This window comes from Sceloporus occidentalis, unplaced genomic scaffold (assembly GCF_023333645.1).
Source record: "Sceloporus occidentalis isolate IW3139 unplaced genomic scaffold, rSceOcc1.0.p SCAF_2, whole genome shotgun sequence".
Lineage (NCBI taxonomy): Eukaryota > Metazoa > Chordata > Lepidosauria > Squamata > Phrynosomatidae > Sceloporus > Sceloporus occidentalis.
In genome coordinates, this window is record NW_028316982.1 from 169,079,342 (window position 1) to 169,099,198 (window position 19,857).

The following is a 19,857-nucleotide window of genomic DNA, read 5'->3' on the forward strand; positions in this document are numbered from 1 at the left end:
GCTTCCAGGGCAGATTAAACTCTTGCGTTTCATCATATATATATTATATGCATTAAAATACAGTACTTACATTGACCCATTGATAAGTCGACTCAGGTTTTTTGGGTCAATTTTTTGATCTAAATTTCTAGACTTATACATGAGTATATACAGTATTCCCCCCTATTATAGAGTTCTTCTTAAATCCCCCCCCAACTTTGTTGATCTTAACACGACAATGTTTTTATATTGTAAATAATTTAATTCAGTTTTACAATCAGAGATTGGCGGTTGGGCAGGGGATTAATAATAACTAGATTTGATATGTAATACACTGCTTTTAGATGTTGTAATCCACCTTGATTCCCCATGAAAAGGCGGGCTATAAATAAATTATCATCATCATCATCATCAGGTAAGGAGCTGACTCAGCTATGTCTTTACTGAATTCTACTCTCTCTTCAACTCTTGACAGCCTTGCCCCAGTATCTATGCGCGTGTCCTCCTCTTCCTCTACGACTAGGCCTCAGCCCTGGATCACTCCCATTGTTAGATTTCTCCGGTCCTGCTCCCGAGCAGCCGAACGTCTCTGGAGAAAGTCCAGGGAGTGGGCCGACTTTATCCACTATAAATTCATTCTTTTATCTTTTTCACGTGCCTTGTCGATGGCAAAACAAGACTACTTTAAATCATTGATCTGCGCCAAGAGGCGCCTGTAGCGCTTGTTCTCCTGTTTCAACACACTGTTAAAAGCCTCTCCTCCCTCCGTCTCTCCATTATTTTCTCCCTCCGACTTCACCAATTACTTCATTACAAAGATCACTACCATTCGTTCTGAGTTAACTCCTCATGATTTGGCTCCCACCATTAATCTCCTCGCCCCTCCTACTAATAAACTCTCTGTGTTTCCTCCTGTTTTTTTGGAAGAACTCTCTTCGCTGCTGAACTCATCCAAACCTACCACCTGCTCTCTTGATCCAATTCCTTCTCGTCTTCTAATCTCTATAGCCCCCTCTTTGCTACCCTCCCTCCTCTATATCTTTAATCTCTCTCTCTCTTCGGGTTCCTTCCCCTCAGTCTTCAAACATGCCTTAGTTTTCCCTATCCTGAAAAAACCCTCTCTCAACCCCTCTTCCTTGGCTAGCTATCGTCCAATCTCTCTGCTTCCTTTTCTTTCTAAGGTGTTGGAACGAGTTGTCTATTCACGCTGTCTTGAGTTTCTTGAAACCAACTCCATTCTGGATCCCTTCCAGTCTGGTTTTCGCCCACGGCACTCCACAGAGACAGCCCTTACTAAGATCTCGAATTATCTTTTGTGGGCCAAGGCGAATGGCCTTTACTCTATCCTTGTCCTTCTTGATCTGTCTGCGGCCTTCGACACCGTGGACCACTGTCTTCTAATAGACGTACTCTCTGACCTTGGTTTCTCGGGCCTTGTTCTCGATTGGTTCACATCTTACTTGTCAGATAGATCTTTTTCAGTGGTCTCGGGTGGTCAGACCTCGTCTTCTGTCCCCTTATCTGTTGGAGTTCCTCAGGGCTCTGTTTTGGGTCCTCTTCTGTTCTCTTTATACACACTCTCCCTCGGCAAACATATCAGTTCTTTTGGTTTCTCCTACCATCTGTACGCCAATGATACCCAGCTGTACCTTTCCACCCCTAATCTTTCACCAGAGCTAGAGCAGCAAGTGTCATCCTGTTTAACAGCTGTCTGCCACTGGATGCACCATCGGCGTTTGAAGCTCAATATGTCCAAGACTGAGCTTCTTGTTTTCCCTCCTAAGCCCACCCTTCACTATTCCTTTTCTATTTCCGTCAATAACATCTCTATTCAGCCGGTCCAGGAAGCTCGCAGTCTCGGTTTCATCTTTGACTCCTCTTTGTCATTTATCCCCCAGATCCAGACTACAGCCAACGTCTGTAGATTTTTTCTCTATATCGCCAAAATCCGTCCATATCTCTCAGCTTCTACCGCAAAAACACTGGTCCATGCCCTAGTGGTCTCACAACTAGACTACTGTAACCTCCTCTTGGCAGGGCTTCCTCTCTCATCTCCACCCATTAATTTCTGTTATGCATTCAACTGCACGCATTATTTCACTTGCTTGCTGTTATGATCATGTCTCCCCTCTGTTGTCTTCCCTTCACTGGCTCCCTCTTCCTTTCCGCATCAGGTACAAACTTTTGGTATTCACTTTTAAAGCCCTGCATGGGCTGATCCCTCTTTATTTAACTGATCTTCTCTCTGCCTACATCCCTACTCACACTCTCCGCTCTGGTAGCCAAAGTCTCCTCTCTCAACCCAGGATTTTCTCTGCCCCGTCCCGGATCTGCCCCTTCTCTCTTGCTGCCCCTCATTCCTGGAACCTTCTTCCTCTGCATGCATGGCTCATCACTTCCCTAACCAGCTTTAAGGCTGAGCTGAAAACCATATTGTTTAGGGAAGCGTTCTCAGGGAATTTGTGATTGTCATCTGGCTGTCTGATAATGTTTGATGTGATGTGATCTGCTTTTATATGTGATGTTTTTAATTTGTCTTTTCTTTTCTACATGGTAATTTTATCTATTTCTCTATTTAATTGTTATTATCTTAGAGTGTACGCCTTGGGCAGGCTTTTATATACTCCTTAATTTTACCGACTTTGTACAGCGCTGTGTATAATTACAGCGCTCTAGAAATAAAGTTTAATAATAATAATAATAATAATAATAATAAATAAAGTGGTGTTGGGAGGGCCTGCTGAGAGTGACAGGTGATTAAGGGAATGTTTTAAAGGAATTTTTAAAGGAAGGTGGGTTGTTGACAGTTGGAGTTGGGTGTGGTATATGAAGTGAATGAGTGAAAATTTGGATTAAATCAAACAGGTTTAGTAACTAATAAGTGGCTAAGAGACCAAGTTAATCTTAATGAAAGAGTATGAGAATTTGTATTGTCTTTTAATTATCCTTTATGAGCTGCTTTGGGTCCAATAAATAAATAAATAAATAAAGTATATTGTCCTTTCAGCTTTCATTCTCCCAAAAACTAGTTAACAGTACAGTGGACCCTTGGTATCCATTGAAATTTGGTTCCAGGGCCCACCTACCCCGCCAAAATCCATGGATGCTCAGAACCTATTAAATACAGTGGCCTAGTAACATGGTGTCCCTTATACAAAATAGCAAAATCACGGTTTGCTCTTGGGGGGGAAATACAGTGCACCCACATCATACATAGATGCAATATAGGTGGCTTTCAGCATTTGCTGAAAGCCGCACCAGAGTAAGAAGTTTATTGCACCGGGGTTAAAACATTCCCCGGTGCATTCTAATGTGCCCGCGCGGGGGCATGCACGGAGCACGACGGGAACGCGATGGGGTCCAGAATGCCATTTTACTGCACACCAGAACGCCGCCTTTGCCACCGGGCATTCGCATCGCGTTCCCGTTGTGTTCCAGAGGGTGCCATTTCTGGGAACTGTTTCAAAGCATCCCCAGAAATGGCGCCCTCTGGAACGCAACGGGAACACGATGGGAACGTCCGGGAGCAAAGGCGGCATTCCGGTGTGCGGTAAAATGGCATTCTGGGCCCCATCGCGTTCCCGTCATGCTCCGTGTGCAGGCACGTTAGAACGCACCAGGGAACGTTTTAACCCCGGTGCGATAAACTTCTTAGACTCAGCGCCCTGGAAGAGGTAATGGTGCATGCACACACCGCACGCACAAGCCCTATTATTTTTAATGGGGCTCGAGCATACACAGAATTCCCTTTACACGTTGGGGGGGGGGGCAGTCCGGAACAGATCACCCGTGTAAGGCAATGGCCCACTGTGTATGTGTTTGTGATTATATATAAAGCCGTGGGTGTTTTATATTAAAGCGGTGGATGTTTGAATCTGTGGCTAAAGAAACAGTGGATACAGAGGGTGACTGTATTCTGTTCTTCTGTATCACGTGACAACTCACAGCATGACAAACCATTATAGGAAGAAGTCACTATGATCTATATGCTTATGTTAAGGGCAACTTTGATAAGATATTCCATCTGACTGGTAGCAGTTGATAGGAAGCTTATGGGAGGAAGGGAACTCTCTGGAAGGATGTGGTAATTGTCTGAGGGTACAGTCACACTGCAGAATTAAAGCAGTTTGATACCACTTTATAACTGCCATGACACTATCCTACTGATATCTGGTATTTATAGTTTAGTGAGGCACCAGAGCTCTCTGACAGACTAGGCTGAAAACCTCACCAAACTACAAATACCAGAATTCTGCAGAACAGAGTCATGTAAGTGGTGTCAAATGGCTTTAATTCTGCAGTATCACTACATCCTGAGACAAAGCCTTGGGCTGCTACATTACCCCAATCACATTCATGGAAACTGTGATTCCTGCTTCACTTCAACTCCAGATCCATGCTATTCTGACTAGAATAAATCAGAATACAGACACAGCACCTACAACAAAACAAGAACCAGATATGATCAGACTGGAACAGGGAACGAAGCCACAATGACCAATGTGTCAGAATGGGATTGGTTCAAATCTATACTTATCCAAGTAGCTCAATGGGAGACCTGGGCCCAGTTACTGTATCTCAAAATCATCTTCTGAGAACAAACATGGGAAAAAGAACCACGTAAACTTCCCTCTGCTCCTTAGAAGACAAGCAGATTATAAATCTAACAAGAAAAATAATCATTTCCAACATCAGTAACAACCTCTACACAGAGATGATAAGTTGGGAAAAGCTAGCTATACGTGGGACGCATGAGTTTTCCATAGGCAATGTATTTCACTGTACTGAATATTGGATCAAGCATCTGTTCAGCCACACGGTCCTATTCGTGGAAAGTCATAATAATTAAACTTCAGCAACTCTCCTTTAAAAATGATAATAGTATTTATAAAGGTCACAAATTATTTTTGCTAAATCAGACATCAAATAGCCATTATCTAAATCCTTCAACATCTTCAACAATTCTACACCATTTCTGATTTTTTCTGAGCAGACCTCAGAAAAAACTCAAGATGGTGGTCCAGAACACATTCTTCTGTTCAAGCTCCCTCTGGATGGGTCACATCAACAGCCACCGTATAAAGTGCTGATGGGAAAGGAAATTGAACATGCTTGGGTTCCCTTTTGGGATAGGAGGAAATTAGGCCGAAGGAAGAAGAATTCCAGTAAGATGAGAAAGAGTCCACTAGGGACATGAAATGCTCCCATGAACTCATCAGCTTTCTTAACCACCTAACAGAGGGAGTAGTTTACAGTAATCTTTTCACTATGAACCTAAAATGTAGAGTATCAGTAGAATATGTGAAGTTATTCTCCCCACCCTTCATTTCAAAAGAACAAAGATCAAATCTAAAATCATTAAAATTTTCAATAAATATTATTCTTAAGAAGGACAAGGCAAAGGACTGTGCAAAATTCAGAATTCTAATTCTAGGACCACAAACTAAAGAGGAACCAAGGGTTTAAATATCTAAAAGTAGCCTCTTTGTGTTTCCACCCATGGGTTCCCATAGCTACAGCTTCATTATAAAAAGAAAGCACTGGACTTGAATCTTTAAAAATAGGAGGGGGGGGGGATCTACCTCTTGCCATTTCAACCACAATGCCCTAAGACATCTTGGCTCAAACTGAATGCTGCTGTGAATTCAAGGCTGAAGGGAGAAACAACAGCTTGAATCTGAGTGTCAATGGGAATTTCTCTCTCCTGTGAAATAAATACACAGGAAGCATGTAAAAAAAAAAAAGGGGGGGGGGAGACGTTGGGACAGAAAATCATATTTTAAAATGCAAAAAGATTTCATTTTTATACCTTTGCCCAGTCTATTTGACCATTTCTATCACTGTCCCAAATCTCAAAGGAAACTATGAAGGGATTACTGGAACTTTATTCATTCTGTGAGATACCCAAGCCAGAATCAATGACTAAAATAGTGTGTGCACTTTCCTTTAAAAACAAAAACCACAGTGAATGTGTTATGTTTCAAGAAAACAAAGATTTTGCTTGTTTGAGCATTATTATTTTTTCTCTGCTCTACATTTTTTTTAAAAAATCCAAAGTTAAGCATTATCTGGCTGGAACTCAGCTTATGGCTGAGTTTTTACCTATGGGAACAAAGTACTTTTATGAACAGGTTGGGCAAGGGAATAGGGAGCTGTGTAAATACATTTCTAAGACTGGCTTACAAAGAGTAACTGTACCACTACTGCTGTGATCCACAGTCACACATTAAAGGCTAGATGCTGCCCTGATCCAGTATCACTTGGAACTTGACAGAAAAGTATCAAAGACTTCTTTTCATCCATAAGGAAGTTCAGAACGGACTGCAACAGCTGAGAGAGATTAATGGATTTCAGCTGAGGTTAGAGCTCCAAGAACATAGTTCTCCCTGCTCTCTTCATTTTTTTTAAGTCCATGAAATGCACCATTCAGCAGCAAGCACACTATTACACATTCTTGAAGCATCCAGTGTTAGCCTGTATCAGCAAAACCTTGGCCCTTTTGGACTAACAAGTTTATTATGCCATGTGCTTTTGTAAGCCACAGCATTCCTCACCTGATTTACTTAATGCTGTTGCCTGAAACAGCTTAGTACCATAATAAACCAGTCTTAAAGTGCCACAACTTTTTAAAAACACACTTGAAAGATGTCTTTCATGCCATGGCCATGGACAAATCTCTGAATTACAGCCAGCTCTTGTATCTTCAGATAAAGGACATGGATTCTTCATACCAGGATGCATGGGTAGATAAAAACTGGAAACTTCACACTGACCAGTGATTCCCTCAGTCTGCAGTAACCATTGAGTGGAGTTCAACAGCAGAGCTCATGACCACAACATCAAGCCAGATTTTTAGAATTCTTTCATTCACTCAAAGTTTTTGTACCAGCCAGCCTGATGAAGAATTCTACAGAACTTAAAAGATTGCAAGTGGAATGCACTTCCTCGGAAGGTGATAGAGTCTCCTTCCTTGGAGGTCTTTAAACAGAGGCTGGATGGCCATCTGTCAGGGATGCTTTGATTTGGATTTCCTGCATGGCAGGGGGTTGGACTGGATGGCCCTAGTGGTCTCTTCCAACTCTATGATTCTATGATTCTATGATAAGTTTTTTTGGCATTTGGGCTGTCCTAAATGACCACATTATAGGGTCACCCTAGGGTTTCCATAGGTTGGAAATGACCTGAAAACAACAAAATAACAAACAAAACCAATAACAAAATAAAGGTACTATACAAGTATTTGCATACCATGATAAAGGGAAAGAGACATGGTCAGTTTCATGGGACACCTGGTTTTAAAGCTGCACTGAGACACGTGGTTTCATCAAATAAATCTGTCATGCAGTACAACATTTTGGCCAAATTCAGATTACAAAATGAACACCCTGTCAAACACACACTTTTGTATGATGCCTAAAGAAAACAACTGTCACTCTGACTTGTCTCTGCCCTGAAGACAGAGAATGAATCTATGGCACGTTACAGACCGCCCCTTTGGGGCGGCCTGTAGGCGCGCCTTTCCCCGGTGTATCGGGGCCTCAGCTGCCAGACCGGCAGCCTCCGAGGCCCCGATCCGCCGCTTTCTGGGCCACGGGGAAGCGGCAAAAGGCCACTTCCCCACAGCCTGGAAAGGGGTGTCCTTGGGGCGGGGAGGAGGAGAAAGGGGCCGCTTGGCCCCTTTCTCCCTTGCGTTGCTGGGCGCAGCCATCTGAAGGCTGCGCCCAGCAACACAAACCAGGAAGGAGCTCCGTTTTGGAGCTCCTTCCTGCTCCGCGGAAAGGGCGCGTTAAATGCCCTCGTGCAGAGCGATGACGTCACGTCCGCGCACCTCGTTTGGAGGCAGCGCGTTCGTCACGCCATCATGGCAGCGGCCGTGTGGAATGGCCGCCACCATTTTGTACATGCAGAGCGCGTGCTAGGGTTAGGGGGTGCGGAAGCACCGCCCCTTCCTAACCCTAGTACGCGCTCGTCACGTACTTTCATGGCAGTCTGTAACCCGCCTATAGCTTCTTCTAAGGTTCTTCTATTCTGCCTTGTAAGAGGCAAGCAAAAAAGCATGGCAATGTCTGCCGCACTGAAGAATCACACTAAAATAATTTAGGGCCAAAGGTATAATGGTTTGTTTAGCTACTTGCAGTGGGAACAACTGACCAGCAATTTCAGCAAGGTCCTTGTGACAGCCAAATGTGCCCTGTGAATATTTCCATACTGTTATTTTAGGTTTGGGGACAGGGATCATTGCTATACAGCTGTCCTTGGTCAGTGGAGCTATGCAAATAAAGGAAGTTTTGGACAAATCCTGGTTCATACATATCAAGCAAGATACCCTGATTATCTGCAGATGAATTGGAAGAGACATATTGGTAACTTTGGCTAAATAGATTTCCCTGTAAGATAAACTGACAGAGAAGATAAACAGGGACAGCAAGAGGAAGGCAATGAAAGTAATTCAATTCTTCCTTTAAAACCAAGCCAAGTATTGTGATCAATCGTTGACAGAGCACTAATTTTATATAAACTAAACTTAAATATAGAAGGTCAAGTCAGCAAAAGCAATCTAGAAAGCAGTACCAGGGATAGCACAGCTGTGTCCCACTGCTACAGAATCACATTAGTCACTGCCATTATATCACTGTCCAGTTGAAAAAAAGACACACTGACTTCTTGAAGAGATTGTAGTTTTTTATAATCATATCTAAGCAGATTTTTATATAGAATTCTAAACCCACACAAAACAAAGGCTTTGGTGCAATGGTTTCAAACCCAACATCTCCAGCCAGCATGATGGACGCTACAGTCCAATAACTTCTGGGGATCTGATGTTAGGGAATAGTGACTTAGAAAGAGCTCTGCTTATTAGGTTGAGCACAACCACACATTTTTTAAAAATTGCACACAATGGGCAATGCCTGGCTTTTCTTTCAACCACTAGTGCTCCTCCATCTCACACTGCATTTTGCTACTAATGCCTAGTAGCAAACTGTTAAATGCACAATAATCAGTAAGGAAAGGACTACTGACTATGATATTGATTGTCTCATTTACTACAGGCAGTGAAAGTCAATATCCTATCTAAGTCAATTTAAGGTAAATTTAAATATAAATATAAATTTAACAATAACTAATCAAGTAAATACCCTAAAGGCACCAGATTCTGTCTCACTTTGGAAACTAAGCAGGGTCATCCCTGGTTAGTACTTGGATGATAGCCAATGAATACCAAATGCTGTATTACAGTGGTGGTGAACCTATGGCAAGTGTGCCAGAGGTGGCACTCAGTACCCTCTCTGTGGGCACATGCACCATTGTCCCAACACAGAGTTCACTAGAGTTTGTCACTAGAAAGCCAGAGGGATGCGGCACTTTGCAATAAATAAGTGGGTTTTGGATTGTAGTTTGGGCACTCGGTCTCTGAAAGGTTCACCATCACTGTTGTAGAAGAATGAACTGAAAAATGCCACCTTGGAACATTCGTTACCTAGGAAAAACCTATGAAATTCAGGGGGTCACCATAAATCACCTGGCGACATGAAGGCACATAGACACACAATCAAGGATGAATGAGGGAAATTTGTTTTGAGAAAAATGAAATGAATATTTCCAAATACTGTACTAATTTAAATGTGTGCTGATGCAGGGTTATTTTAAAAGTAATGAGAAACAGTGTGGTGTGGTGATTTGAGTGTTGGACTAGGACTCTGGAGAGCAGGGTTCAAATCCTGGCTTGGCCATGTAAACCCACTAGATGACTTGGGCAAGCCACATACTCTCAACCTCAGAGGATGGCAATGGCAACCCCCCTCTGAAGAAACTTGCCAAGAAAACCCCATGGCCTTAGGGTCATCGTAAGTCAGAAACAACCTGAAGGCACAAAACAACAACAGAGGATTTTATTTGTCAATAATCTAATCTAATTATAATAAAATAGGGGTGTTTTGTTTTTTTTTACATTGTGAGGTTTTTGTTCCTTCCAAACTGTTTTATCTGCTACGCCTATTTTATTTTTGGTTACCTGTTTTAATGTTTTGCAACCCAAAAACCCTCAACTTCTTCATTAAAATCAATCTGCTGGCTGCAGTACCATTTTAAGCCATTAGATGCCAGACATTCCTAAACACACACAGGCCTGGAATATTTGTTTCTCTACAGGGCTCCTAGGCAGCTCCATTTATGCTGAGGGCCCCAAAATTATTCAAACCTGGGAGTGGGAGAGAAACTCCTGATGTTTGGTGAGGGATGGCAGAGGACAATGAACTGAGATAAAGGCTGAACATATATATACCAGTAATAGATAGAAGAAAAGGCAAGTGAGAACATCAAAAAAGGGAGGGGACGAGAAGAACAAAAGCACCAGATGGGTGGAGGAACTACAGGGTCTCTAAAACAGGCAAAGCTGTTACTTTTGCTAGCATGTATTAAAATTCATAGGTTGTACATACCAGAACAATTTCACACACTTGAATTCATTTTAGAAGAAAAGGAAAAGCATTAAAAAATCTGACTACCAAGATTAACACTATATTCAATGATAAAGTAACATTTGAAAATCTTTGTGCTGCATCATCATCAGCATGCCAGGCACAAGAAACATGTTGGAGATTTATAAGCTGACCCACTGCAGGTAGTTTCTGCCAAAAAGGCAGTCATTTAACTAAGTTTTCCCCACACCTGCTATGGAAAGATAAGACACCCCAAGTGTTTAATCTGTTCTTATATAGGCAGTTTCAAGCTCACGGTATTTGAATGACATACATTTCAGTAATTTTTGCACCACTGCCTCTAAGTTCTGTACTTGTCTCTTCCTCTTTCATTAAAGATAAGCGACTATCTTATTACTAGAAGCTGTGATGAATGCATCTTCATTTTTTAAAATATATCCAGATGGGGGACGAAATCCTCTGCACTTGCCTGACTTCTCCCTGAGATTACCCAAAGCATATGCATATCTTGAGACAAAAATCCTTATTTCATGAGAATATGTACTTGTTTTTAAATATTACTTGAAAAAAAATTAGCAACAACTACCTTCCACAAAATTTCCTGAAAAATCTACCTGTGTTTCCTGAAGAGGAAATTGTTCTTCTATTGTTCAATTACTGTATGTTTAATGAAAAGAAATGGACCTGAGATAAATATTTTAAAATTTCCTATGCCTCCTAACTCGTGGATTTGAGATTCGCAACCTTGAATAGTCACAGAAGGGCGGCCCCTGTTATTTTTAATGGCGTGTCCAGGCTTGAATATAGGGCTTGAATATGCGCAAGCCTCTGTTTTCGCAGGTGGGGGTGTTCCAGAACGGAACCCCCACAAAAATGGAGAGCCAACTGTATTACTTGAACAGTCCTTTTCCGGCATATAAGGCGACGGGGGGTATAAGATGACCCCCCCAAGTCGCCCACTGGCAGCATCCCTGGCCTCCTATGAGGGGGTCTCGTGCCGGCTGGAGGGGGCCTCTCTAGAGGCCTGAGAGAGGATCCACAGCAGCTGGGCTCTCGCTGCCATTTTTCTCCCAAAAGGCGTTGGGGAAGCAGCTCCAGAGCCAGCCGGGCCGAGAAAAAGAGCCAGCCCCTTATTCCTCAGCGCTGCAGCCACTGCTGCCGGGAATCCTCCGATCCTCCAGCAGCTTCAGAAGTCTTCCGCAGAAGCCGCTGGAGGAGCGGAGGATCCCGGGTGGTGGTGGCTTCTGTGGAGGACTTCTGAAGCTGCTGGAGGATTGGAGGATCCCCGACGGCGGCGCCGAGGAGTAAGGGGCCGGCTCTTTTCCTCAGCCCGGCTGGCTCTGGAGCCACTTCTCTGCAGCCTTTTGGGAGAAAAATGGCGACGAGAGCCCATCTGCCGCGGATCCTCTCTCAGGCCTCCAGAGAGGCGCCCTCCAGCTGGCACAAGTGCCGGCTGGCTGGGAGAGGACCCAGCAAGGACCCCAGAGATAGGAAGGTGGCTATGCCATTCACCTGTCTCTGGGGTAAAAATCCGACGCATAAGGCAGACTTAAAGAGTCGCCTTATACGCCGGAAAATACGGTATCTATTTTTCCTCATGCCTTTCTTTTTGGGAACACTGGTGAAAAGTAGGCTCTGGATTCTCAAACAGTGGGAGGGATGACACTTGGAGACTCTGATCGCTCGTCTTCCTTATATGAATAAAATTTTATATGAATAAAATTTACACATATGTTGAGTTAAATACTGAATTCACTTAAACAAAACTGTTCTAATTTGAACAATGTTATTTCCCCACAAAATGTTAAAATATGAATATATATGAATGTGTAAATGAAAATATACAGACTACATAAACAAAATATTTTTATTCATATACTACATCAAGTGGTGGGGCTGTGGAGCCAGCATGCAGATGTAAAGGGGATCCCAAGGGTAAAAAGTCTGAGTACCACCAGTATATCCCATTAAAGGGGGGATGGGATCCTCCTTTCATAACAGTCCATGATTTCACTTTTACGCTATTTTATTTATTTATTTACCAGTTTGTTTGGTAAATAAACCCCTAGCACGTGGCAACCCCTAGCACATGACAGGGGTGCACTATAGGCACGTCTGGATCGGGCCTTTCATTCCTTTTCGAAAAGCCAAGACCAAATTTAACTCTGAAGAGAGAGCATTCTTGAGGAGCAACAAAATAGAACATGCCTCTGGGAAAGATTGTCACTCAAAGGGCATCTCCTATTGCTCTTGATATCCAGATGATAGGCTCATAGTGAAACGATTTATCCCTTTGCCAACCCTGAGCCATTTAGAGGTTTAAAAGTTCCACCTTGAAATCAGAGAGCAGCCAGTGCAGTTCTTTTGATATTGAATCAATATTTTCATTATCATGTACTGATTAGCAGCCAAGCAGTTGCCTTTTGTACAAGCTGAAACTCCCCAATGCTCTACAAAGGGTAACCCTACTCAAATATGTGTTTAGCAATCGTTTAAATGTGATGTGACCAAGGGATAACTCCAAATCCCCCAAATGTCATTTATCAACATTACCCCTCTCTTGCCTAGATTAATTCTCAATTTATTCATTCACATCTAGCCCAGGCACTCTCCAAAAGAATCAATCAATTCCTTGGCTTTGGGTGGCAAAGAGTAAACCCCTTGTCATATGCATACTGGCAGCATATCCCTCTGAAGCTCCAGATAACCCTTGCCATTCATATAGATATTTTAAAAAAAATAAGAGATAAGATGGAACCATGTGAGACATCACAAGCCAAATAATGTGGTATGATAGCACCATAGCACCATTTTCTGAACACAACCTGATAGAAAGAACCAGGAGTACTGACATGTGGTGTCCCCCAAATGTCAATAGATGGTCCAGCAAGATACAATGGTCATTGGCATCAAAAACCACTGAGAAATTCAAGAGAACCACTACAACTGCAGCTTCTGCATCCAGTACCCAGTATATGTCACCAACAGCATGGGAAGCAGCCTCAGTCCCATATTCTGGATGAAATGGGTCCATATACACATGATCATCTAGATCAGTGCTTCCCAAACTCTGGTTCTCCAGATGTTTTGGACTTCAGTTCCCAGGATCTTATTAGCTAAGATGGCTGTGGCCTCTAAGAGCTGAAGTCCAAAATACTTAGAACCCCAGTTTGGGAATCACTGATCTAGATATATCTGGATCTATTTATTTTTCATTAAATTTATTTTTAGGGAATTGTCTAACCTTGGCCTACATTACAGTGACTTGAGTGGTGTGTCATTTCAGAAAATAGTTTTTAGAGCAACATGCACAGGTCCCCTGTATGTGTTAAGAATATACAGTTCTTTTAAAAAGTGCTCTATATTATGTTTTGAAAAGCAACAGCTTTGTTCTGTTATTAGAGCAATTCAGAATCATAAGGAAATATGTTAGTTACTTATCCTTGCTTACTGCCTTATCATTCCCAGTATCATTTACCCATAAGCTCACAGTCTTGTTGAGGTTTCGACTGCACAAACAAATGTACAAAAATAAATGCACTAAATGGATGTCAAAACCAGAATGAAATACAATTCTGGATAAAGCTTCCAACGTGAGTAAATGTGAAATTCTCTAAGAAACTCAATTTAGCATAGCTTAATCATCCTGCCAATTAAAATCCTGTCTCTGAGAACAGAAATGAACTTTAATACTTCAGATGAATCATATAAAGTATATATTGTAGGTTTTGGACCAATAGGATGTTTGGTCTGAAATGCTTTAGAGAGTGTTGAGCTAATAAAATCCATTGATGAATAAATCTTGCCTGATTGTGAAATACAAAGTCTGTGTGATAACAGCAGATACACTATTCTCAGAATTACCCTTCTATTTTCTGATGTTTAAAATACTTCTTAAATGACAAACTGATCTATTTTTGAATGCCTTCAACTAAAGTTATTAAAGATAAGAGTTTAACTACAGATGTATATTTTCATCTCTCTAGCTGGGTTAATTTCTCCCTGTTCTCATATAAAGCTCCACAGTAAATCCCCCTGAGTCCATTACAACTACTGCTTTACACTGTTGAATTCTGCCAACAATCTGTTCAACATTTTAGCAGATGTTTCTGCATTTAGGCCTTTGGGATCTTTATTGGGTCCATTTCCTTTCCAACCTTAAAAGGATATACATTTATTGTGATCAAGCTGACATTCTCAGTTGAGTGCACATTTCTTTTCACTTTGGCCCTAATCCAGAGATCTGCATGCATGCCACAATGCAGAGATCTCTCCTGTTGAAAAGATGAAGAGCTCAGCATACAGACAAGTCCTTTTATTTTTCCTTCAAGAGTTGGAGTGCCATTTTAAACTTACCTCAGTAACATCCATGACTTTGATAGCTGCCAGTTGACCTGTTTTGACATGCCGACCCTAAGTAGAAAGAAAGAAAGAAAGAAAGAAAGAAAGAAAGAAAGAAAGAATCATTAACTGTTCCATTGACACATTAAATAAAACACCACAGAAAAGTTATCAAACTGTTTCTTCATTATTTATAAATGAATGTACAAGACACTATGTATATAATTATTTATCCTTATGTGCATATTGTACATTTAAAAAAAGATAAGTGTGATTCATTCACTTTTAGGCCATGCAGTAAGATCCAAAATTTAATTATTACTCTATCACATTTCATCAGTGTAACTGATAAGTACAGGTTAAACTTTTGAATAGTGCTCATGCAAAATTAAATAAGTCTTTTTCCCCAATAATTTTTTTAGTTTAAGAAAAAAGCTACAGTTATGTCACACAAATCTGCTGAGATTAAATCAGTTTATTTAGTTTAAATAGGTTTATTATGTTTAGACAGACTATGACCAGTGGGAAATCTATTCCATTTTCCTGACTATACATTTCTTGCCATTAAGAACTCATTCTACAGCATACACTGAAAAAATGATTTTATGAACAAAAGGAGTGAAGAGCATTGCCAGAGCACCGAACACAGATGATTTTATCAACTGCATTTTCCCCATGTACCACCAGAATGCCACATTTCAAAGATTCTTCAATGCAGTACTGATATCAAATCCTTTCACTTAATTACATCAACAAGGAATAAATCCAACATTCTGCTTGCTGTCTCAATAGACCTCTGTTCTTCTCCCTCTCCTCCTGTGTCATCAGAAAACCTGATCAAGATCTCCAGGGTTTCCAGTCTTTCAGAGCTGTTTCTCCAATTGCAAGGAGGGACAGGGAAGGAAAGTGTAGTGCAGCAAGGAATCATCACCCTTCTAGTATCATTAGATTCTGTCATTCTATCAGTGAAATGCCATTGCTGGATGATTCCCATATAACTGACTACTTCCATTTCAATTCACTCTGCATTTCTCAAAGCAGCTTACTGGAACAATTACAGAATGAAACCAACGATATAACAAACAAACCAACAGTGTATTAATTAAGACAAGCCCAGGAAATAATGTAGAAATATGAGAGGCTAAATGCTTGCTGATTTTTTTTAAAGACAATAACAATAGGGGGGGAAACTCAAATCAATCTCAAGTTATAACAGTTTATAATTTGGCCACAGATCTTGTCCAGACAACTCAACTACAGACAGAAACCAGAAGAAAAGTTTTCCACAAGAGATCTCATGGAGCTAGCAAGGCTGGCATGGATGACACTCCCTCTGTATGTCTTTCATGAACTTCTCAATATTGAAATGTAATATTCTTGTCAAAAAGATCCTTAAAGCTGTATTTGCAATCACCTCTTTTCCCAGTATACCAGTACAAAAGGGAAAACTCGCATATGAATCTTTACCATTCAGCAGAGTTCACTGTAAGAGATGGCCACATAATCAAAATTCCTTATTACAAAATTATTACATGAACAATACCCAGTGAACACAGTAGGCACACCAGGCAGGCAAGCCACACCACCACTGGTTCTTCTGGAGCTGCAGAGGGCCACTATGCATTACACTGTGGCTGCTATTTAGGGCAACTGAATGGCCCATCATATCACTCCTAGTTGCCTTTCAGGTGGGGGGAAATGTTTTGAGATGGGGAACCAAAACAGCTTTTTCAAACCCCACAACCACCTTTTGAAATTTGTCAAAACATATTTTCGCTGAAAGAACTGAGGTATGTGGGGGCCTGCATGATATCAGTGACGATCCAAAGGGACTTAGGGACAGTACAGATGGGTGGCTGGAAACCATCCATTCCTGCCCCGAGTCGGTGCCGCAGCAGCCGCACACTGCAACACCAACCCGCTCCCTAAAAGAAGCTGCTCTGAGCATCTTCCCGGAAGGGGCATCACAGGCGCACTAGTGGGCATGTTGATACCCCTTCCATCCAGCGCCGTTTGGGTACTGCACACCATGAATGTCAACATGGTGTGCACCGTGTGGACAGGTGAGTGCCATGATGGCGGTGGGGCAGCAGAACTAGCATTCAGCGCATGTGAATGCTCTGCCCTAGTTCAGCCCTAGTATGCGGTCAGGCTGGCAGAAAGTGCTGGTCTGTACTACCTCATACTGGCCAACAAACCCCTATCTCTAATGTGCACACATATGAGAATAAACCCTAATTCAGTGGCAGCCAGTGGCACTCATGTCAGTGGGACAAGGAATTCACTCTGTGTTTTAGTCTCAACCTAAATGAACTATGAAAGGTGTACATTTCCTTTAAAGTTTGGACTTAAACCAACAGCAGATGCATCATCTCATTGACATTATGATCACCAGCCACCACTGCCTTAATTTGTTCCATTTACAATGACATGCCACATAGAACAGTTACCCTAACCCTTTTGTCTGATTTCTTCTTTTAAAATCTCTCCCTTGCTGAGACAAAAAAGTGACTTAAGCAACAGTGACCCTGGATATCATCATTTATATATTTACTTTATATCATGCCTTTTCCCCAATGTGAAACACAAGGTGGCTTACAGTATAAATTAATACAACATAGAGTAGAAATGTGATATGGGTGGTACCAGGAGTATCAAGAGAAAGCACTACCACTAGGAACTTAAAACTCAGGCAGGCTCATATAAGGAGATATGGTCTTTCAAACAGTCTGCGCCTATGCCATACAAGGCTCTATACGTATTTTCTATAGGGTTTCTCTATAGATATCTATAGGTGTGAATATGGCATCTTTTAAACCACTTGGTATCACCTCATCATGTAAAATTAATTTACACTTGCCAAGTTATCAAGTTCATACAGAAATGAGCCAAAGTTTAAGAGAATTCAGAGCGTCAAGTTTCATTCTACTAATAAGAGCAGAAACAATAGAAATGCTGCTATTTGAACCAACTAATATACTATACCAACTACAGCAAGTGCAGCAAATGCTCAAATACCACATCTCAATTCAACTCAATTCAATTCCATTTTCAATTTAGTTTTCAAGCAGTGCTCTTTGAAGCTATGCAATTTGAATAACAAAAATAAATATTGAACACTTTTTATTTGCCAGAAAGGTTATTTTTCCAACCAGAAGGAACAGTACCACTTTTGGGTGCGCAACAGTGATGGTATAATTGCTTTTGTGATCTAACTGTAGACTTCCTAGAAGCATATAGCTGTGCTATATGGGTACGGAATATGCCCATCACTCCTGACTTCTGGCTGTGGCTGAAGCAAGTTTGAATCCAACACATAATCGCACACCACATGTTCTCCACTGCTGCTGTACCAGAAAAGACAGGGTCTTTCATCCAGCAGACGTGTGCTCCTCAGCATACTTCTTAATAAAATCTCCACTTATGTTCCAAGCTGGGGTTTCTCAAACAGAGCTCAAAGGAACACTTGGCCTCCAAGACAGGTTGCTACAGATTCCACAAGTGATTGTGATTGGCGAAGAAATAAACTTTTCTTTTTGACCTGAAGATATAATAATTTTTAGACAGGGCTCCCTGAGAGCTGGAAATTACTTCAAGAGTTCTTCAGGATAAAAGGTTGAGAAAGGCTGTTCCAAGGACTGTAAAAACCTTCCAGCAGTTAGTCACACATACTCTTTAACCACAGAAGAATTGTCTCTGACATCACAACCATGTAGTTTCATGACCTATCAGAGGCCTGTTACAGACTGCCAAAATAAAGCTGCTTCAGGCCTCTTTGGAGGTATGCTATTTAAATGATGCATGGGTCCTAAGAGTTCGGAGGTCGTGCCAAAGCCACACTCCATTCCTAAGCACTGGAGGGCAGCTTTGGTGCAGCTTCCGGATTCTTAGGATGCATGCATCATTTAAATAGCATATCTCCAAAGAGACCCCAAGCAGCTTTAGTTTGGCAGTCTGTAACAGGCCAGAGAAAACTCTTTCCTCTCTCTTTAACTAGAAAGTCTGGCGATAAAGTCAGGCCTGGTAACCTCTGCTGATTGAGGATCAGTGGTCCTAGTCAGGCCAGAGCCCTTCATTTTGCTGCAGGAAGTGAACTAGCAGTCTATAAGATAAAGTGTGTGACTCATGCTTCTTTATCTTACTATCAGCCACTGCAGGGAGATAGAGAAGAGCGAGCATACACAGAATTAAAGAAAAAAGATTAAACCAAAAAGCAGAACACAACAAACAGGAGGGTTACTCAGAACGGGTTGACTTGGTCCTTTCATTCTTTACTTGTACTGCTCATTCTTCAATTTATACAAAAAAAATAAAAGCAGAGAGAGAGGAAATGGGTAGTAGCCATGTTTGACTGTTTCTGCAAAAACAGAGGAGAGTCCTATCTCACCCACTGTAGTTGGCACAAGTTCCATCTTACTTCAGGAAGTGGACTACAGAAAAGTTTATGCCCAATAAAACATGTTAGTTTGTAAGGTACCATAGGACTCTTTGCCTTTTTAGACAGGCAAAATAAGTAAAACAACTATCTTTCTTCATAGCCTTTGCTTAACACGAGATAACCATCTTTATTTTCACACCCCTCTGGGCTACTGGAATCTGCAATCAGTCTTGGGGGGGTGTGGGGGGGGAGACATCACCCAGCAGCTTCAAAGAGGTCCTGCTGCTTTAGTTCACAATGCTTTCCAACAGCCAAGAGCACCAAAAACAAATATTTCATTCTACTGCCCCCACGGAAAGGATGTGAAAGTGTTTCCATTTACTAGTTTTTTTCCTCCCAGCCCCAAGGGAAAATTCTGTCAAGCTGAAGGGTGGGAAATAAAGACTGTGGGAAGTATAAAATTCCCACTGACCCAAGTCAAACAAACCACTAAAAATCCTACTTTACAAAAATTTGTATCCCATAACATGGAATATTTGAAGGTTGGGAACAGGGCAATAAACAGGCTACTTAGGGAACAGTGCAAAGTGAATACTGAAAGGCCACTAAAATGTCCCATACTAACCTCCTCCCCCTCCCCTCTACAGAATGTGAAATAAGTAAGAGGCATTGGAAATTTCTTAATAGAAAATTTATTGAGTTGGGACTGCTGTTCCTTGC

The 19,857-nt window shown here is 41.6% G+C and overlaps 1 protein-coding gene across 4 annotated transcripts in view; it reads right to left on the minus strand.

Moving 5' to 3' along the window:
- MAP4K4 (mitogen-activated protein kinase kinase kinase kinase 4) overlaps positions 1–19,857 on the minus strand; it is a 200,912-nt gene that overhangs the window by 94,592 nt on the left and 86,463 nt on the right. For all 4 annotated transcript variants that reach the window (XM_089511407.1, XM_089511409.1, XM_089511410.1 and 1 more), the window contains exon 3: positions 14,775–14,831. In XM_089511407.1, the coding sequence (XP_089367533.1) occupies positions 14,775–14,831 (57 nt within the window). The remainder of the gene's footprint in view (positions 1–14,774; positions 14,832–19,857) is intronic.